Source organism: Cicer arietinum, chromosome 3, assembly GCF_000331145.2.
Source record: "Cicer arietinum cultivar CDC Frontier isolate Library 1 chromosome 3, Cicar.CDCFrontier_v2.0, whole genome shotgun sequence".
NCBI classification, from domain to species: domain Eukaryota; kingdom Viridiplantae; phylum Streptophyta; class Magnoliopsida; order Fabales; family Fabaceae; genus Cicer; species Cicer arietinum.
In genome coordinates, this window is record NC_021162.2 from 64,937,485 (window position 1) to 64,960,355 (window position 22,871).

General features: G+C 31.7%; 2 protein-coding genes across 2 annotated transcripts; one reads left to right on the plus strand and one right to left on the minus strand.

Annotated features, from left to right (window-relative positions):
• Nucleotides 1–64: 64 nt before the first annotated feature.
• Nucleotides 65–6,579, plus strand: LOC101490461 (uncharacterized). The gene is made up of 13 exons (XM_004493137.4): nucleotides 65–302; nucleotides 427–521; nucleotides 612–1,416; nucleotides 1,506–1,573; nucleotides 1,917–1,999; nucleotides 2,816–2,915; nucleotides 3,083–3,168; nucleotides 3,256–3,338; nucleotides 3,707–3,834; nucleotides 4,050–4,142; nucleotides 4,650–4,943; nucleotides 5,033–5,155; nucleotides 5,988–6,579. The coding sequence occupies exons 1-13, from the start codon at nucleotides 299–301 to the stop codon at nucleotides 6,375–6,377; spliced, it is 2,352 nt and encodes a 783-aa protein (XP_004493194.1). The 5' UTR covers nucleotides 65–298; the 3' UTR covers nucleotides 6,378–6,579.
• A 2,303-nt stretch (nucleotides 6,580–8,882) lies between these two features.
• Nucleotides 8,883–13,795, minus strand: LOC101490782 (5-methyltetrahydropteroyltriglutamate--homocysteine methyltransferase-like). The gene is given in 12 exon segments (NM_001279076.1): nucleotides 8,883–9,497; nucleotides 9,583–9,784; nucleotides 9,912–10,162; nucleotides 10,286–10,391; nucleotides 10,474–10,640; nucleotides 10,737–10,817; nucleotides 11,247–11,410; nucleotides 11,505–11,896; nucleotides 11,994–12,121; nucleotides 12,459–12,546; nucleotides 12,655–13,008; nucleotides 13,738–13,795. Coding segments are annotated over 11 exon segments (2,292 nt in total). The 5' UTR covers nucleotides 13,005–13,008; nucleotides 13,738–13,795; the 3' UTR covers nucleotides 8,883–9,134.
• Nucleotides 13,796–22,871: the final 9,076 nt, after the last annotated feature.

Consider the following 22,871-nt stretch of genomic DNA (forward strand, 5'->3'; position numbering starts at 1 on the left):
TGTTGGACCCATAATTTCCTTGGCAATATGGCCCAATTTATTTCGTCTCTAACAATTTGGCTAGGTCAGTCTGAAGAAGAATTTCCTTCATCTTTCTCCTTCAACGGTACGGAAACACAATCACTACCTCTATTGTCCACTCACTCGTTTAATCCCGAAAACGACGCCGTTTGGTGAATTCGAAACAGAGTACGAATAATCCTCTTGGGGCGGTGTCATATCGTCGGAATCCACCGTCACCACCACCACGCGCCCACTCCAATTTGCTTCTCCTTATAATAAGCTTGACCTGTGAAATATGGGTTAGTAACCCTTTTCTTTTTCTCAATTAAATAAATACAAACAAAATATCTTATTTTTCTGTTTTGCATTCAATCCTAATAAGTCACTTCAAATTTTCGTTCTAATAATTGAATTGTGTTACAGTGGAACAAACCGCAGAAAAATCTCGTCGAGAACGAAGAAAAGAATCCCGTTTGGCCAAAAATGCATCCAAATACCAATCCTGGCTTCACCACCAGGTAATTCTCTATCTCTTTTACTCCATTGTTATTCAAGGTTTTGTTCAGAGAAAAATCTATTTATTTAATTGTTTATATATTAATTTGTAGAAATCTGAATCTATAAAAAGAAATAAGAATGATAGTTCAGAGTTAAAATCTGAGACCAAATTGGACCAATCAGTTAGTCCTACTCTCAATGAAAAAAAAGTTGTGAAATTGAAATCTTTGTCTCGGAAACAAGCAACAGCTGAAGAATGCTCCTCGTCAGAAGAGGAAGTTTATGTCCCCGTTGCAAGGAAAGTGAAAAAGGTTTCTCAAAAAAGTTCCAAGAAGAAGAGGGTTGAGATGGGTGTGTCGGATGTTTCAATGGCTGCACAACAGGATTTAGAATTGGAAAGAAAACTCTCCAAGAAGCTAAAGGTGAAAGAAGGAAAGTTGAGGGGAGTTGATGATGGGATGAATTTGTTACTCGAAGGTATGCTGCCTGGTGATGATTTATTTGGAGATATGGAGGTTGATGAGTTACCGAAAAGGAAGTCGAAAAAGAGCTCATCGAGTAAAAAGCACAAGTTGTCAAAGGAAGGGATGGAAGCAGGGTCATTATATGGTGTATCGGAACATGCGGAAGTTCTTAATAAAGATGAAGCATTAGAAGAAGTTCCCAATAGTGGAGCATCCAAGAAGAAGAATAGGAAAAGAAAATTGCCAAGTCAAGAGCAGGAAGATGATATGGAGGATGGTTCTGTTTCTGTAGTCGAACCTGCGGAATCCTGTGGAAGGGATGTGAAATTGGGGGTTGTTGCTGCTGAAGTTTCAGAGAAGAAAGAGAAAGGAAAATATATAGCGCCTCACTTGAGAGCTCGTGCTGGCAATGAACCTGAGGAGCATACTCAAATTCGAAGACGTGTACGAGGTAGGGAAGGGAGAGACTTTGTTTTGATTTTACATTTCAAACTTTGTGTCATTAATTGTTTCTCTTTCGATTTGAACTTCTTTCTTCAGGTCTTCTTAACAGGATTTCCGAAGCAAATGTTGAGTCGGTTACTGGAGAATTGTCCTTGCTCTTTCAGGTATGCTATCCTTCTTAACAGGATTTGAACTTCTTTCTTCAGGCCTTCTTAACTAATTCACGACCTTGCACCTCTTCCTGTATTTATGCTTCAAATTGAATTATATAGGATCATTATAATTAATGGAAATGGATGTTGCAATAAATATTCGAATACTAGTTTCCATTATCACTACTGGATTTGTGGCCTTGACATATTTAGATGCTGAATTTCATTGTTTGCTATATGCCTATCTCTCTATGTTGTTTTTTTTCTTCCAAAAACTAGTCGCTTCTGTGAAATAAAAACAGATATGTTTCTCTGGAGTTTTTACAGCCACTTCTATGATGTAATCTCTTTGCAGTCTGTTGCTCGTGGTGTTGCTTCACAGATTATGATTGAGGAGACTTTAGCGTCATGTTCTGGAGGCCCCCGTGGCAATCAACAGTAAGGACTTTTTTGCCTTCCTGTTTTACTCAGACCTACCTATGCAAATTTGCTGAATCTGTGATATTTTGTTTATTTTGGAAGCAAATCGTTGAACCATTATAAGGAAAAGTCAGAACAAAGATGACGATATTTAATGAAATTTAGTTGTAGACTTAAATAATGAAACAACACATGGTTAAACTATTTTTAAAATTGATTGTGTACGGATTCGGTGTAGTTTAGTGTAAGCCTAAAACCTTAGATGCCAAAGCTCCAACCTGGGACACTGAAAAGTGAAAACTTACAAGAACGATAGCAAAGGAAAAGAAACTGACTAAGGATATTCTTTGTAGAGAATAGAGATGAGGAGGGAAAATGTGGCTCAATAAGCTTGTCTGAGAAAGGCGTGTTCGAAATTATTGAATAGCTATAGATAAACTTGTGCAGGATTCTGTGTAGAAGAAAATGATCTTGAGTGTAGAGGCTGTTGTTCCTGTTGTATAGATTGTATAGTTTGGTCCTTGAACACTTCAGCTTCTTTTTATTTGATCTTCCTTTCCATATTGTATTTATCCCTAACAGTGTTATTGAATTGCAGCCATGGCGGAAAGTGATGGTGGGATTTTAACTATCCGCCATGGCCGTTCTACACATGATGGTGGCTATGGCGGTTTATATGGCCAAAACTAACAGATTTTAGCCTCTCCGCCATGGACCGCCATCCGCCATTGACAACACTAATCCCTAGTCCCAACTCCTGTCAAGTATAATAGAATCTAGCTTTTTGGACTTTTTATGTTGTGTTCATTGTAATGACAATTTTTTCTTGTGTAGATATGCTGCCGTCTTTGCGGCATATGTTGCAGGGATGGCCTGTTTGGTTGGTATTGATTTCGGTGCGAAGTTTATGGCTTCCTTTGCTAAATGCTTTGAGGTATATAGTTCATGAACAAAATAATGAAGTAAACTAGAGTCGAGTTTACATATGTGTTTATTTTTTGTTTTATTTGCCGGTTTTGGATTCTTCTCCATATTATCATTTGCTCTCACTGCAGTTTTTAAAGACTATAAAGTTATAATCTTCATATGTTCTCTGCACAGGATGAGTACCATAAAAAAGACAATCTCTCCTTGCGGAATATTGCTCTTCTCTTATCCTATTTATGCATATTTGGAGTCTGTTCTAGGTGGGTAAATTGTACTTGCACCAAACACTTAATTATAAAGTTTTAACTATATTTTTCTAATAAATATTATATTTTAATGCTTTTCAGTGATTTAATATATGACTTTCTAGTCATGCTGAGCAAGCGTTTAACTGAGGTGGATGTCTCTATTATTTTGACAGTGTTACAATGTAAGTTTTTTGTCTTCTTAAATCTCTTGTTTTTGGAGTTAGTTAAGCCTGACTCTAATTCTAAGATACCTAATCTAGGTAATGTACTTACATACATATTTACATATATTCCAATGTTGACTGTAATACCATCAAGGCATATCTCTGTTTCGATTTTTATCATGTTCACTGCATAGCCATTAGACCCATGATGAAAGATAGGACTGCTTTTATCCCTTTTATTTCTCAGTGTGCTGTTCAAACTGATGGTTCCATCTAATGTAATATTGTACAGTATCACTGTAGCAGAACTTTTTTAAGCGATTCTCATAAGAACATGCTCAATTAAGGAACCATGACTTTTATTTTAATTTTATTTGTTCTCGTAGGTTGTGGGATGAAAATAAGGGTTGATGATCCAGCTACCATGAAAACTTTCATTCTTAATGTTCAGGATACCTCAAATAAGTTGAAGGCTTCCTCTGGAGATGACCCTGAAAAGAATAACAGTAAAAGAGTAAGCATGCTGTGTGCATGTTTTGTTTTACATTTGAAAGCCCCAAACCATGGTTTGGGTAAAAGCACGTTGTCTCTTGTAGTTTTTGCAAAGCATGATTTGGGGACTTCAAATGCAAAACCAAAACCAAATGCCCTATCTTTTATATTATCCGCAAACTCTCTCTAATTTTGCTGCTCAGAGTTCAGCACTGATTTACCTGGTAACACTTGTAGATGGATTTCATGCTTGAAACCATATATGACATCAAGAACAACAAGAAGAAGACAGAAGAGGTTCACCCTAGAATTAAAAAGTGGCTACAGAAGGTCCCATTCGCTAATCCATATTTTATGGCATTTTTCTTTTATTCAAGCTCCTTTCTGCGAATTTATTGCATGTTATTTTCCACTACAGCTTATTTTCAAAATGTTGTGGAATTCCTTATAACTACAACCAAAGCATTTTTCAGTATGTGTTGCATAGCTAATTATGGATCAATAAGTGTTCAGTTTAACATTGCGTTACACTTAGTGTAAGCTATATAACAGAATGAATAGCTTCCATTAGAAGCTAGCTCAGTCTATATATAGTGTTACTCACTGTTCTGTGTAAGAAAATCATTTGAATCCTTTCTAATCAAATTCTGAACTTTCTTTCTCTCTTTTTTCCTCTCATTTTCTATCACTTTTGCTTACTTTCTTCGGAACCGATAAACACTAATAAATGTATTGTTTAAAAGATAATTCTTGTATAAGATTGCAATTTGAGTTTTTCTGTTAATCAAAAGGGCATTTATCTGTTCCTCAAATTCTTATTTTAAATTTTGTTTCCAGTTAAGAGTTGAGGATATTTCGCTTAGAGGGCTTACATGGAGTAAATTACTTGATCCTGACAAGAAGGGCCAATGGTGGTTGTCTGGAGATGTGGTATCTGCAACAGATAATATTGAAGAAGTTGCTAACAAAATAGACAAAGATGTTGCTGAAACTCAACGAATGCTGCAGCTTGCTGCTGCTCAAAGGATGAACACAGATTCCAGAAGGGCAATCTTTTGTATTATAATGTCTGGGGAGGACTATATTGATGCATTTGAAAAGCTTCTGAGATTGGAATTACCTGGCAAGCAGGTCAGCCTTTTCTTTCTCCAGTTAGTAATGTCTTCTTTCAATAATGAGGTCTTCTCTCTTGTGATTTATTTTCCGTTCCTGTACTTCAGGACAGAGATATAATGCGGGTTCTTGTTGAGTGTTGCTTGCAAGAGAATGTTTTTAACAAGTACTATACAGTTCTGGCTACCAAGTTGTGCGAGCATGACAAAAATCACAAGTTCACTCTACAGGTATTTTTTTCTCCTTCTTGTAAAAGAAAGGACTGAGATAAGAGCTAATTTGAAGTAGAATTGTGTAATATTTACCTTGAGTGAAAAATGATTACATTTTCATATTACTTTTATTGAGGAAAAATATGACGAGGAGAACACTTATTACGAGAAGTATGAGGCATTATAACTGTTTAGTTGTAAATGAATAGGTGTCTTCACGTGCTGTGTACTAAAAGAAAATATGGGTAGGAATAAATTTTGATTAAAAATTGATATATTACACTTCATTGATAAATATCAAAGCCCTTTCATGAAAACACAGCTTGCTTCCTCCTGTCAAAACAATAAAACCTTTTGCAAGAATCTGAAGAAAACCTTGGTCCTAAAAAACGTGCTTGGCTTTTTATCTTGCCTGAGATCCCACATCAACTAGTAAAATGGCCAAAGTAATGCTTATAAATGTTTGATTGGAAAACCGTTACCCTTGATCTTACTTTTTGGGTTGAGTTAAACGTAGTCTCTTAAGATGATATCAAAACCTATCCTAGATACTCATACGGGACTACTCGTCCACATTACATATGTCTACTCCTGGGTACCGAGGGGGTGTTGAGATATCTATGGCTGATCCGGCCATCCGCATTTATCAACAATTGAGATGTCAAATCGTAGGTGTGAGAGGATGTGTTAAGATCCCACATTGAATAGTATTAAATATGGCCAAAGTAGTCCTTCTATTGCTTGAAAGTGGAATTTGATCCATGTTATTTGAATTAATTCATGTTATTATGATAATAAATCTTTTATTGGATCACTTTTTCAATTATGTACTTGTGACTTTTATTTGCAGTTTTGTCTATGGGACCACTTTAAGGAGCTGGAGACTATGCCTCTTTTGAGGTCAATGCACCTGGCAAAGTTTGTAGCTGAAATGGCTGCCTCTTTCACTCTCTCCCTAGCAGCTTTGAAGACTCTGGATCTGAGTGATCTCAGCATGCTAACTCCAAGAAGGATTATGCATTTCCGGATTCTGTTTGAGGCCATTTTCGAATACCCTGATACCTTAGTGTGGAAGATATTCACACGTATAGCGGGGATCCCTGAACTTGAAAGTTTTAGACATGGCATTGAGTTTTTCATTAAGGAGTACATGGTGAAAACAAATAAAGCTGTATCTCAAAAATTTAAGTTGGTAAAAAAATCCCTTGATAATTTAGAAGGAGTCCTGATGCAAGAGTAGGTTTTGGAGAATACCCAATTTTGTAGCATCTTGTATCAATTTTTTAATTATTTATATCATTCTTCTGGATATCCTTGTGAGTTATTAGCATTAGGAATTTGGTACAATTACTTTGGTGAAGGTCTTGGTAACAATTTTGTAGTAGGATAAATTGCATTCTTCTCATGTCTCAGATATGCTTAAATGGCATGTACACCTTTTTTAATTATGTGAAAGATTGACCTTTTTTATTATGTAAAAATAAAGGGTGTCTTTTAAATTTAAAAGAGGGCAGGGGTACAATTTCTTCAACAAATAAAGGTAATGAGGGTCGGTTGAAAGTTGTAAAGTTATTTGATGATGTTAAAAGATAATTTCTAAACAAGTTCACGGCATAACACCTATAATATTTTTATTAAAAAACAATTTCTAAACGATTTCAAAAATTATAATGTTGTGTTGGACTCCAAACATAACTCCGACAAGGGCTCAATGTGTGTTTCTCATTTACACCGATTGGAACATTAACCAATCCTGAAAATAAAAGGCATAGTTTTTAAATAAATAAAAAACAATTCTCCACCGACATAAAAAGTTTCTGGTATGATAAATAACTAAAATTCTTTAGCAAAAAGAAATTATTTTTTATCTATTCTAAAAATGGGAATTACGAGTTTGTCCTAATTTTTGTTTTCCTATTATTGGCACGTGTGGTTGCAATTGTTAGTTATTGAGGACCATTTATGTCTATTGACAAGTAACCTAATGGCCATAAAGATACAAAGGGCCTGCCATGCATAGCTATTTCATTTCCTTTTTGATATTTGTGGGGGAGCATTGTGCGCAAGATCTACGAGAGATTAAGACATATTTCTACTAAAAAACTTAAAGACATTTGTTATATAAATCGAATCATCTCTATAGTATATCATTGATTTAACTTGTTTTAATGTAATATACGACTAATCATATTTGAGTGTTTATTCAATTATAAGAGTTTAGTCTAGCAACTTTAAGGTATTGGGTTCAAAATCTCTTTAAAAATAATTGTAAATTAATTTTTTGTGCAACTTTTTTATTGGACCATTAGTGCCACTTTGATTAATAAAAATGTGTCTCTTCTGTAATTTTTTTAAAAAAATGAAATGTACAATTAATCTCACATACTTTAATTTTCAACAACCTCTTCTTTAGATGTATCTCTCACATAATTTTAATTCCACAATCATTACCAAATAGCATAATATGTTTGTCTAACTCCACTACCAAGAAAACTTTCGATTCAAAAATTTATTTCACTTGAATTCATTCTAACTCCACCATTAGATTGAATAGTAACTCTTATACCACTTTGTCGGTGGGTTCAATAGAGTGTATTTTGTATGATGAGTTAGCCAGTGTATTCCTTGATTGGTAATAGTGATGTAAATATAGTGATATGAGAGACTCACACTTAAAATAGAGTTTTAAAAATTCAAGTGTTATGATTAATTAAGCATTAGATAAATATTAGCTAAATGAATTGTGTAAGAGATGAGACACATATATTCAATACATTTATATTTTGACTGTAGATAGTGTTTTAATCTCTTAGGAGCTTAAGTGGATGTCGAATCAATAAAAAATATCCGACTTTAAACTTTAACCGAAAAATCTTTAATCTAATTTTATCTCTTATTCGAGCTTCAAAATATTAAGATTTATATTTCCTACAAAATTGAGAATAAAAAGAAAGAGAGAATTGTTGATGGGTTTTAGTCATTAGTTTGTTTCTCCCCTAGACTCTACCACAATAAGGGTCAAATGGCAATTGACTTCAGTGGTGTCAACCCGGTAATTTTGGATTATGACAACCGAGAGGGAAGGATTCGATAGGTTAGTAAAAAATTCTAAAAGCGCTTTGTGAGAACGTTAAATGAGATATAATATATGGTGAACTGTCAACGTTAAATGAGATATAATATCATTCTTAAACTGAGAAAGAATTAAATTTCATTAAATTAAATATTTTACGTACAAATGATTTCACCTACATAACTAATAGAGATAAGATTTATCTCAGTAAAATATCAAAACACGCCCAAAACTAAAAAACATCGTGTGTGTGTGTAGATAATCTCAGTTTGATATCATTCAACCAAAACACACCCAAAACTAAAAACATAATAAATATTTATATATAAATAAATATTTATATATAAATAAATATATATATATAATCTCACTTCTATATCACTCATTTAATTCGAGATAATAATTACTCATACTTACCTTGATATAATCTTATAAATAAATATTTTACTTCAGAGTTTTAAGTTTGGTAGTGCATACTCCTAATTGGTTAATCCTTTACAAAATTAATGATTACCATTTCAACTCATTCCTTCATGGGTTTAAAATTGAATGGATGAGCATTTTCCTCCTTGAAATCATGTTTAGTATTCACCGAGCCTGGTAGATAGCTCCATTTGAAAATCGTCGATTAAAATACTAATGTTTTTTATTGCATTAAAACACTAATATTTATTTGCACAAAACTGGTAAAAATTGCATATTAAAAAGGATTGTGGCAGAGCCACGGATACAGACATTTGGGAAAACATAACTGTGGGGTAAAATGAAATTTTGAGAGGGGAGTGATTAATAGCTCACAGAGCATCATACTAAATACCTAAGTATTCCACACAAGTTATTGAAACAACCAAAATATAAAATTTTCCTTTTGTGTAAATCAAACAGAGCCAATATGACCGCTGAGACTCTCTTTCCTTAACCCCTTCACTTGGCAAGCTCGTTGCGGATTTGTTTGGCTGCTGCAACCATGTTTTCGAGTGCAGGCCTGACCTCTGTGTACTTGCGGGTTTTTAGCCCACAGTCGGGGTTAACCCACAAAATGTTCTTCTCAAGCACTGCAAGCATCTTGTTGATCCTGTCGGCAATTTCTTCAGTAGGTGGTATTCTTGGGGAGTGGATGTCGTACACACCAGGGCCAATTCCAGCACCATACTTCACTCCTTCACGGAAGACTGACAGAAGCTTTTCATCAGAACGGGAGTTCTCAATGGTGATAACATCAGCATCCATGTCAATGATGGAATGAATGATGTCGTTGAAGTTAGAGTAGCACATGTGAGTGTGGATCTGTCAATATAAAAGTTTATTATAACATGTAGGCAAATAAAGAAGGAAAAAATTGTCACCGATTATCTGTAATCAAAAAATATACCTGAGTGGAATCCTGAACACCAACATTGGTGATTCTGAAGGAGTGAACAGCCCAGTCCAAGTAGTGAGCATGCTCTGACTTCCTTAGTGGTAGCCCCTCTCTCAAGGCAGCCTCATCAATTTGGATAACACCAATACCACCCTTCTCAAGGTCTTCTACTTCATCCTTGATAGCCAAAGCAATTTGATAGCAGGTTTCGGATCTGCAAATAGATTCACAGAGGCCAGGTTAGAAATGTCAAATGCAATACAGTGAATGCTGACCATCTCTCTTATTTAGCTTCTTATGGTTAGCTTCTCCTGTGACATTATAAGAGATTGAGTTTATACCTAGGCTGGTCAACTCTAACGAAGGACCAGTTGAGAATGGTGACAGGGCCAGTAAGCATTCCCTTCATTGGACGCTTGGTAAAGCTCTGAGCAAGAGATGACCAGAAGACAGTCATTGGCTTTGGGCGGCTCACATCACCGTAGATGATTGGGGGCTTGACGCAACGAGATCCATAGGATTGCACCCACCCATTAGCAGTAAAGGCAAATCCTGACAACTGCTCGCCAAAGTACTCAACCATGTCGTTCCTCTGAAACAAAAGACATCCACAATTAGTTGGAAGTACAATATTAGAATCAGCATTCTAACGGCAAGGGCATAAAATATCGCAAGAGCAGTTGCTCTTCAGAGCAAAAGAGAATAAGAAGCTGACCTCGGGCTCTCCGTGTACTAGGACATCAATATCAAGCTCTTCCTGAAGTTCAACAACTTTGCGGATTTCCTCCTTAATTGCCTTAATGTACTCTTCCTCAGAGATCCTGAATAAAACACCAACAGAGTCAATAAAGGCACGCTGTCAAATAAACAAGGCAGAGATAAACAATCTCATCATTATCTTACTTCTTAGCCTTGAATTCACGGCGCACTCTCCTCAGTTCTACAGTCTGAGGGAATGATCCAATAGTGGTGGTTGGGAGGATTGGAAGATTAAGCTTCTTTTGTTGAGCATCCAACCTCGCACTGACATTAGTAGCACGGCGATGATCAGAACCCTTCAATGCAGAAGCCTGAGAATTGAATACAAAGGGTATAATTAATATCTCCACAAATTTAAATTAACAAAATGAGTAGTTCAGCATAGAGAAAAACAAATAAGCACTCACAGCCTTCTGAACAGCCTCGTTGTTCACTCTTGGGGAGGACTTTCTTGAAGCCTGAGCTGCAGCATTAGCAGAGAAGAAGGCCTGAAAATGAAACCATATAAACATTAGCCAAATACATGCATATATTGCTAACCACTGCTAATAATTGTCTGATGTTTTCTATTAACACTTGTTACTAATATTTTAGGCACCCAATAATTGAATTCCCTTAATTCTGATTCTCTCAAAATACTTCTTTATTTCTCTTGTTCACTACTTCACTTATTTCCCATTATTTCTTTGTTCATTTTTCACTACACAATTTCCCCTTTACAGTTCTTTAATAAAAAGAAAATCCTATTGCTAAATGATTAAATGAAAAATCAATAATTCTTGTATGATTTCTTTTATTGTATATGTTATATTTATTATTAGATAAAATACCAGTGTTTATAGGTAATAAACACAATCAAATTGTGTTAACAAAAAAGTTCATCAACTGTAACATGAAATGAAAGAAATGGATATTACCTCATCCTTGTTGCCAGAGAATGCATTAGCCAATGCATTTACTTCAACAATTTTTTGGGCAGCAAAAGCTAGCCATGACTTAATTTCATCATCCAACTTGGTCTCGTTGACAAGATCCACAGCAGTGTGAAGAAGTGAGCAGGAGGTGGACACAACAATTCTCTCTGCATATATGGTTTGAAAATTAGATACATCAAATGAAAATATTAACTTCAAAGACTCCCAAAATTTTCTATGTAATGAATGCTCAATGAATACCTTTGCCCACAATGCTGGCAAGAGTCTCTAATGTACTGATGGAAGCAGCAAGATCATTTGCCCAAATGTTCCTTCCATCAACCACTCCAGCAAAGATCCATTTGTCACTGGGAAATCCAGCCTTGATCAATTCAAGAGTCTTAGGTCCACGGACTAAATCAAATCCATATGCGGCAACACCACTCAAAGATGTGAGGGTCTTGTATGCCTCAGCAGGGACATCAGCAAAGTAGGTCTCAACAAGGACATGCAGACCAGAGAAAGAAGGTGCGAGTGCTGCGTATGCATCAGTAAATGCTTGCAACTTGTGAGATTCAAGATCCAAGACAAGGGTGGGTTCATCAAATTGGATAAATAGAGCACCAGCTGCCTTGAGATCAGCAATAACCTCCCTGCATTCATAGTTAAAAGCAAGTTAGAAAAATAACATGATGACATTAATGTATGCTGAGAAAACAATAATGCACCACAACAATATAAACTTCTTACTTGTAGACAGCAAGGACTTTGGGAAGCAGAGAGAGGAGAGAAAAGGATTTGTCAACTCCCTTGGCGGGTTTTGAGAGCAACAAGTATGATACTGGTCCAATGAGGACAGGAACAGTGTCTACTCCAAGCTGCAAGAAAAATCAAATATTCAATGACAATATCTATAGAACATATGAAAAAGGCTAAGAATTGAACTTTTACCATAATGACCCACACAGGTGAACAGAACACTACTCTGCCAAGCACTTGCTTGGCCAAAGTAAACAAGAAACGCCCAAAAGGGACAAACTAACAATAATTTCTAACGAGTCCACCCATTACTCTGAGATCTTTCAAACTCCAACCCAGATCTAATTAAAAATGTCACATGCAGCAATACTTCTCAATGACATTAAACATTATAAGCTAAGCTAACAATGCAAATTTATTTATTTCACATGCAACAACAAAAAATAACACACATACCGCCTTGGCCTCCTTGTATTCTTCAACAGCCTTGTGAGAAGCATATGTGAAGTTCACATCAGGACCCAATTCAGGGACAATAAAGTGGCTGCATCAACAAACGCACATAACACAAACAACGAACAATTTAGTAACCAGATCAACACAACACAACCAACTCATCAAACAATATAATCTGCATCACCATATCACTTACTAGTTGGTGTCGAACCACTTGGTCATCTCCATAGCAGGGATGGTAGCATTACCTCTGGCCATCGAGAAGTAAGTGTCAAACCCAACCTCACCGCCGGTCCAACCATACCTTGGGGGAACAGCGCCGAGGGTGGCTGTAGCATCAAGCACCTGATCATAGTAAGAGAAGGTGTTGCTTGGGATATACTTGATCCCAGCATCACTCATCTGTTTCCAGATTGATGCCCTTAGATCAGCAGACACCTTCTTCAAATCCTCGGCGCTGCTCTTACCATCCCAAAATGATTCCAAAGCAAACTTCAACTCTCTCTTGGGACCCATACGAGGGTATCCAACAATATGAGATCCCATTTTTCTGTAAATCGAATCAACTCCAGATTTAAAAAACAATAGGAAAATAATATTTGAATTCTTCGGTTACAAGATTCAGATTCCAAGCTATTTATTAACTGTTCAAAGCACAAATCAAACGGAACTAATTGAAGTGGAAATTAATTAATTAATTAGTTAGAGACTGTAGAATAAGCAACTAGGTTACTTCAAAAGCACTCGATCTCGAAAATAGAGTGTGAATTAAACAAAAATTAATGTGTTTGTAACAATGATTTGATGATAAAACAAGATTTAATTATAAGCTACTCAACAGTTAAAAACACGCGAAAAATAAGCGAGAAATTAATTGAAGTGGAAAATGATTAGCATAAACTAAAAGCACGAAAAAGTAAGTAACTAAGTGAGTTCAATAAGCACAAAGACAGTTAAAACATTGGATCTAAGTGTGAATTAAGTCAATTAACGAAAATCACGGGTTTTGTAACTTCGATTTGATGAACTACCAGATTAGAAGTTTCAGATCCGGTGGATCTACACGTTGTGAAACAGATCTATAACTAAAAGTGTTGACGAAAGTTGAACGTTGAGTTTAACAGTGGATCTAGAGTGGAAAATGAAGTTGAATTGACGGTTATTTAGGGGGGGAGGAAAATGGAAAGACGGAAAATGAAAAATTCAGCATGACGGTAACATATACATAAAGTGAAAAATAGAAGAAAGTAAAAGAGGGAGATAGAAATGAGTCTCGTACCTTTCGGTTAAGTGTAGGAGACTAGTTCTCTGATTCTTCTTAAGGGAGGTGATTGAAGCAGAGAACAGAGTGCGAGCAATATGGAATGGCTTTCGTGTTATTTATAGCCGTTTTCTCTCAGATCTGAGTGACAGATTTAACACAATCCCACCCTCCCCCATTTTTTGTCGCTTTTCTTTCTTAAAATTTTATTTTTATTATATAATTTATTGGAATTAACTATCTTTTTTATTAAAAGGAAAAATATTGAAATAGAATAATTTTCTTTGCAAAGTGAAATAGAATAATAAAATTAATTAATTTTCTATTTTATAATATGTTCCATCAATTCTTTTTTAATTGTCGGATTTGTAGAAAAATTAATATTCAAAAGTTCACTGTAATATTAATTATTATTTTAGTAATATATTGTAGAAAAAAAGTAGATAAAATAAGATAGTAAATAATTAAGAGTTTTTTAAAAACAATTATTTTTCTATTAAATAATAAATAATTTAATTCATGTACATTATCAGCATAAAAGTTTTTTGTATTGTCATTCAATCATAATTATTATATTATTAGAGATTTTTTATTTTTATCATAATTATTTTAAAGTCGTACTCATTAATAGTTATGATGGACTAACAAAGTTCTTTCTATCTTATCTCATAATATAAACAAAAATAGATTAAATAAATTAAATATATGTGGTACAAAATTTAAATCACCTACTTCATCTAATCTTAAATATACAAAATATATATATAATCAACATATAATCTTAAATATAAAAGAACAAATTTGAATTAAGTATATGCATTTTTATTTATTCATTTTATTTTATATTTGATATAAGGAAGGAGTATTTAATTATTTATAATGATAATCTGTTTTTTTTTTTTTATTGGTTATAATAGATCGTGTCTCAGATTTACCTAATAATTTAAAATTACTACATCTTTTTAAAAGAGCGAACGATATTCATAAGTTCAACTATATTTTTTAATTCTAGTATGAGTTTTACCTATATCTATGTCAACGAAACCTTAGTCCTATGATCACATTTTATCATTCGTATTTTATTTAATATTTTATAATTTGAATTAGCTCATAATATTTTGATCATTATTTTTCATTTAAATAAAATACTCTTCTCTGCCATCACTTTTACTTTTATAAATTTTTTAGATATAATTTCATTGCAAATAATTAATTCCAAAAACTATCAACGGAAAATGTTAGATTTTTAATATGTGATAAATTTAAATTTGAATATCTATCAAGAGAGTTATCCACGTTTAATTTCCGACATATCCATAAAAAAACCATGAAAAACAGAAGAAAAAATAAAAATAAAAACCTAGGGCATAATGGTCTTGTTTAATGAGCATAAATTGTTAGTTTAAATAAATTACGAATTAATTTATATATAATATTAATATAAATATTATTTATGTTAATAATCAATCACAATAATTAGATTATTTAAAATATTTAATTTTAATTATAACTACTTATAAAATTATATATAAAAATGATTGTAATTTGTCTATACTGTAAAATATTTTACACTGATGGTGTATATCAAGTAATCTCATATATTATTTTTTTATTAATATTTAATGATTAGAAAGCTTGTACTCAATATTTAGATTATTATTACCTATTTTTCATGAGAATAAGTAATTTAAGAACAAAAATTTAATAAGAAATTTTTATTTTCGTGTCGAATGTCAATTCTATTATAAAAAGTCATTTACACTATTGATTTAATTTTTTAATCAGTATATTAAATATGATACCTCAACATTTACAATACTCACACACACGTGAATTAACAATTACTTGCAGTAGGGGTCACTTCCGTTCAAAATTTCGTTGAAAAAGATTATAAAAATTGTTATTATTGCTAATTTAATTAATATTAATTTCACTCTTTCTAATTAAAAAATAAATAAGAAAACAGGAATATAAAATATTTGCAGCTTTACACTAGTTGTTTTTTACATGGTAGGACTTAAATATGTGCAGCTGTGTTATACTAATTACAGCTATCATTATATATACCAGTGTGTACTCACATATTGTTGATTTCGGAAAATCGTTAATTAGGAGATAGATATAATTTAACTGTCTATGCCATAAATTAACTAAAAAGTATTATAAAAAAAAGGCTCTTTTGGTTAGAGAAAGACGCAAAAAAGAAAAAAAATTATTCATGGTGAAAACATTTAATATACTATATAGTATCTGCCTTTTTTTTCTCTCTTTCCAAATGGAGAAACACCGTTATTTTCGTGGCTAGCAATTAAAGAAAAAGTAAGGGTGTATTTGTTTTAAGATTGCCACAAATGTTTCCGGAAATGTGGGTTGGGAACTAACATTCATATTTTTAATACATGTTTAAAATTATATAATTCAAATATATAATTTATTCTCACAAGAGAAAAAATGACTTGTATATAAAATTAAGTTTTATATAGTTCCATTCTTTTCATAAATAAAATTTAACCGTGAATTTTGAATTTAATATTCTCAAAATTAGAGGTAGAATTCTCGTTACATAACCATTAATAACTATCTACTTCTCTCTATTTACTTTTTATATTTTAAAAAAGATTCAATCAATTATATGAAGAAAAAAATTGTAAACTTAATAGATACAATTTCTAATCCTAATTGCAAAATGCACAAATCAATAATTTTGATAGTAAAGATTAAACATTTTATATTACTTGATATAAATCACAATTATTGTTTTTACTCTTCAAGATTCTTGAGTGTATATTAGTGATTTTAAAATATAATTTCAATAAGACAACTACACTAATATAGTAAAAAAGAATGTGTATCTCTTTATGATAAATGGATGGACTAATTTATCCATTATCATTATTGTAAGTCTTAATAATAAAACCTTCTACTACGTTCACCATAATATTAATAATAATTTCAATTAAATTCAATAATAACATTGATCACATAATTGAGACTACCAACAACGTCACATTCAACACTTTGACATATAATTAATGTACAAAAATCAAATTGACTATACAAATCCCAGTAATCGAATTCCCAATAAAACTGAGCATATAAATTTAGCCTAATGTTGTTTGTTACAAAGACCAATTTGACGAATAGTAAAAAATACACTTAATGTCATATTAGTAATTATTTATCCATAAATTACCTTTTTATTACTACATTGACTACATGGTTACTCATGCTAGACTCTCCTTAAGAAAATGTAATTTTTAATTACTAAAAATATTTACAAATAAAAATATAATAATAAGTGGCAATATTAACACATCTAAATCACAATCACTAAGTCTTTTATATTGATTTCAATTGTTACCCGGTCAAACTCTCTATTTTTATACATTATTTTCTTTTTATTTAAAAGCCCACAAAATTTGCATGACAACTAAAAAGTAATATTTTTTTTGGTAATCAAGTATATCAAAATCAAAACCTCAGTAATATGGCGTTATTGTTCAACCCCACAAAACCTCAAGTATATCAAGCTTCTTCCTTTTTTGTCAAAAAATAAATAAAAGTTTCTTGTTTACTTCATCCGCTATCAGCAGCATGCCATGTATTCACCACACTCAATGACAAAAAAAAAAAAAAAAACAATTACACATTAGCATAACACATTCGCAAAAAACCAAAATGGTTAGCACAAATTAGCATCACAAAACACGCGCCATCTAGATTATAAACGACGTTTCTGATTTTTAACACAAAAATCAAAATTGTGTAATGGAAGCTGAAACTTATGTTAAGTTAGTGGGAGTTTTTGGGAAGTAGGTGGGGTCATGGGGATTGGGGGTTGGTCATGGGAGTTGGTGGAGAATTGGTGGTGGGCCCCATGGTCCAAAACTGTTTGCACGATGTTTTTTGATTGATTATTTTTCTATTGTGAATCTACTATTTAATTTTAGTCAAAAAAAATCTATCATTTAATTAACTTAATTATCCCATGCAACAATAAAATGATTAATTATACTTCAGTACCCCTAATACCCTCATCTTATTGCATAAATGGCTGCTTGGTAGGTGGTGTTGCCTTTGTTTTGTCGTGCACACGTGAAGAAGTAGGTGGAATCTTTTTACAAAACATATTATGCTATCTCTTATTTTATTAAAGATTAAATTACGCATTACGTACCATTTACCAACATAAATTGGATATAACGAAAGGTTAGAATTCTACCATATGGCAAATTAAGATTCACATTCTGAATGTTGGAGATATATTTTTATTACCAACACATCTCAAATATATGATTAATTTCAGCGGAGACAAGCTACGAACGTAAAAATAAACTACACATTTAATATTTAATTTATTTTGCAGTTTCACTTTTTGTTTTATAATTATTTTGGTTTTAATTTCATGACTTTACTTTGTTAGTCAAAATATTTGTTTCCTCAAATTTATGCAAATCTATGTTAACTTGGTATATATGTTATTAATTGTATGGGGTTAGGATTTTTGCAAATATCAGTTTCTCTATTGCTTTCTAAATTAGGACTCTACTATGATGTGTATCTCATAACTATTCATCATTTCTTCTCCATAATCACTTTTGCTTAGAACATTACAATCAAATATTTCAACTGAAAGAAGCAAAACGAACGGCAACATGTTTGAGAAAAACATTGCAATTTTGGTGGGTTGGGATGATAAAATTTCCTCCTAAATGTTTACGTCAATCTCAATATCATCATCAGGTCTTTGTTTCATTCTAGAACTTTTGTTCCCGAGGATTTCTATCATCCAAATTTTCAATTGCTTATTATGTATGCTAGTTTAGAACACAATGTTCCAAAAATTATACTTACCAAAAAAGAGAAACTTAGAAGAAATTACCTAGACCTATATTTTGAGAAACAAAAGTCCAACTATTACATTAAAGATGACAACAGAGAAGAAATGAGAAGAAGGAGAAGATGAAGAATTAAGAGAAAGAAGAAGATGAACATTAAAGTAGAACCTTAATTTAGAGAAGAAGGCAAAAACTAAGAATTGCATAACTACTAATCACCTACAACTAAACGCATCTACGACGGTGAACTCAATATGGGTTATTTAGATAGGTCCACTATACCACATCATCTTGAAGCAATTCACTTCTTTTCTACTCAAACGGTGAACTCAACATGATTGAAGTTCTACTATGCCACATCACCCTAAATCAACTCATTCATTTTTTACGGTTTAACTTTAAAAAAATCATATTATATTTCATTACTTTAATTTATACATTAATATTTAATTTTATTATAACTTAAAATATTATTTTAAATATTCTAATTAATATTATTATACATTATTTTAATTTAAAATTAAAATAAAAATTTAAAATTAAAATAAAATTGAAATTAAATTTTTATAACAATAATAAAAATTAAATGTTAAATACATGACATAAATAATTAAAAATGATAAAGTAATGAAAAAGTATGAGTAACAAATTGTTTCTATTAATGAGCTAACAATCGTAATTAAAGGGAAAAAAAAAACTAACGGTTATATATTAACTACAAAAAAGCTAATGGTTACAAAATTATTATTATTTAATAAATTAAAAAGAAGTTAACGGCTATAAATTAATAAAAAATGATAAATTTATTATTATTAATAAATTAATAAAAAGTAGAAAAAAAAAAGATAACTGCTATGAAGCACCGTTCTGACAGTACCGTGATGACACCTTAACACAACTCCAATTGTGAATCCACAAAAAACTAGAAGTTAAGTAATTACACGTTGGCGGACGAATTCATTTTCACTCCCGTTGTAGATGCTCTAAGGACATGTAGACAAAGTTAACAAAAAATACTAACTTGAGAAGCACATGACCAAAACAGAACAAAAAAATAGTAAAAATGAAACCACAAAATAATTTAATTTGACCAATCTAATTTGATTAAGCTAAGTTAACTTTAATCAAATTAAATTGATTCTTGAAGTATTATTTTTTTTTTATCACTTAAATTACAAAAACGCACACTTAATTGTTTGTTACATGAATGGAGTAACAAATATATCTACCTCAATGTCTTTTTCTTATGATTTTTTTTCTTTATCATTGTTCCCCAAATTAAAAACTCTAATTTACACTTAAAAGAGTGTAAGAAAAAGAAAAAAGTGAGATATAAATTTAGAGTATTTATGACTAATAGTCATTATATATATGGAGAGAGAGAAAATTCACAACTTATTTGATTATAAACGTGGAGTACAAATAGTTATTATATAGGTATAATTAGAGAATTATAGACTTACTTTTAGGACTTTTCTAATTAATATATATTTTTAGATATTTTCTACAACTTTCAATATTTAATATAGTTCTAGATTTCTTCAACATATATTATGACCTATCTAAATAATTATAGATTATTCTAAATTTCAAATTATACTTAACATATCTTTCTTTAATTTGAAATTTTCTTCTTCATTGTGGTCTTGCTCTTAGTCCCTGTTAATCTTTCTTTAGTATCAAAATTTTATATCATCTTATTTGATGCCATAGTCTAATATTTCTCAATGTACATCTTCTTCTTCGAGATAACCATTTAGGAATTATGACTTTACATCAAGTTGATAGATTTTTTTTTTTTTTTTTTATTTCAGTTTCTCGAACCGTATTCATGTAAGAATCTTCATAGTCAACTTTATGTTTTTGTTTGTATCCTTTGGCGATGAATTCCACTTTAGATATTTTCGTCATTCCATTAGTCTTCTATTTAGACTTGGGTATATTTGGTAATTCCCGAATGTTGTGTTTCACAACTGATTCAATCTCTTCATTCATAGTTTTTCGTCTTTTACCTTTTATAGTTTCATCAAAATTTGATGGTTCACGACATATCAAAAGCCAAAATAACTATTTAGAGCTAAGAGTAACTTTACTATCTCTTTCATAAATGTCATTCATGTCTCTCGTATTTTTTGGTCTTTCGCTTTAACTTTCTTCCTGAAAAGTAGGTGAAAGAAGTGGTGGAGTTCCATCTTGAATAAATGTCATAGTCTTTTGGTCTTCTTCTTTCCCTTCAATTTGCACTTTGATGAGTTTTTCAACTGACATATTTTCATCCACCTTCTCATTTGAGCTCCACAAAATTATCCTTGCTTGCACACATATGATTACTTGTATCATTGTCCAAATACCACGAACTATTAAATCCTTATACTCTTCATTGAGAATTAGCAACATAGTAAACTTTTCATCTGTATGAACAAAATTAGTTACTACTTCTTGATTAGGAGCACTGCGAAATTCCCAAGAGAAATGACCAAATATATGTCAATTGTACCATTCAACTTTAGATTTGTTATACCATATTTTAATTTGATTATAGACATAATCACTTCCTCTTCCTCTAACATCCTTCAATGAAGCTTTGGTCTTGAGAACTTACTCTAATGACTCTTCTTGTCTTATTTTTTCCCTTTCTTCTTGAACTTGCAAATAACCTTTTAGTTCTTCAATAGACATTGAGTCAAAATCTTTTGACTCCTCAATAACACACACCACACAATCGAACTTAGGAGTCAACAAATGAAGAATTTTCTCGTAACACAAACATCTTCTGTTTTATCTCTATATCTCTTCATTTTATTAACAATTGTCTTCACTCTTGAGCAATAAATCCAAAATTGATTTGAAATCGTTCATCTTAAAAGCTTCAAAATCTCCCATTAGAGATTGAAGCCTTGTCTTCTTCACTATGTCAATGCCATGAAATGATTTCTCCAAAATCTCCCAAGTTTTCTTCGATGTAGTAGCATCGACAATCTTGTCAAACATAAAATCACCTAACCATTGATAGATGAAGATGAGAGCAAGTTGATATTTCATCTTCATCTTTGACAATGTTTTCTTCTCATTTTGAGACAAACTTTTTTCATCTTATGGCTTATCATAATCTTTCTCCACAATCTCCCGTACACCTTGACAGCAAAGCAAAACTTTCATGTGAAAACACAATTTTTCATAATTCTTTTTTGTAAGAAGAGGAAGAAGAGGAACGTAGAAAATAGTGTAGGTACGAGTTGTCATCTATCAACTTTATTCACACCACAACCCTCTCATCTAGATTCTAAATACTACTTTATTAGAGGAAGAAAAGTACTTCTAATAAAAAAACTCATAATTTGTTTGATTTCAAATGTTGAGGACAAGGAAGTATTTATAAGTACAATTAGTGAATTCTTGACTTACTTCTAAGACTTTCTTAATTTATATATATTTCTAGATATTTTTCTACATTTTTCTATATTTAATACAGTTCTAAAAAATTTTCAATTGATATTATAACTTATCTAGATAATTATAGATTATTCTAAATTTCAAATGATACTTAATATATATTTGACCTAACATTTTGTTTACTATATTAGACAATGTAAAAATGGCTTTAAGATGTTACAATAAATCAACTCCAACATTTTACAAGAAGCATACATATATTTTATACAAATAAAGATTAATAAAAAATATATGATCAACAATTTCTTGTTGCCTATTTTACTTCAACTTTCTTCATGCCTAACTTCCTTCAACTTTATATTATCTGAATTTAATTTAAACTAATTTTATATATTTTTTTATTTAGATTGACATCATTAAATTATTGATCATCATCATCAACCGAGGTTGGATCTCTTGCAGAAGATTATAATCTTCTATAACACGGTGAAACATAATTTGAATCATAATTTAATAAGATGTTACATTTAATATATGACATTGTCTCAAACATTATTAACTCTAAAGAACTGGTGGAATAAAAAGTTATATTAATTGACTTTTGACTACATTATTTAGAGCAAATATATCCTACAATTAATCACTTTTTCTAACTCTATAATTTTTTTTTAGTATAAAAACTCTTTTTTTTTTCTATCTTTTTTCTTTTACTCGATGAACTACATTAACGATTAAAAAAATTTAACTTATTTAATTTTTGGAGATCTTGGTTTCAAATAATTAAATCCTTAACAAGAAAGTGATTGCATACATCGCAACGTATCCTGACTTTTTACAGCTTTATTCTACGTCACTTTTTGCCCACCTTGCAGTTGCATATATAGGATCTTCAACTTATATTTTACCTATACAAAATTTCAC

Bases quoted from the DNA above. Each gene is read 5' to 3' on its own strand.
- LOC101490461 (XM_004493137.4), top strand. The intron at 522-611 runs GTAATTCTCTAT...ATTAATTTGTAG, and splicing joins AATCCTGGCTTCACCACCAG to AAATCTGAATCTATAAAAAG. The intron at 1,417-1,505 runs GTAGGGAAGGGA...TTCTTTCTTCAG, and splicing joins AATTCGAAGACGTGTACGAG to GTCTTCTTAACAGGATTTCC.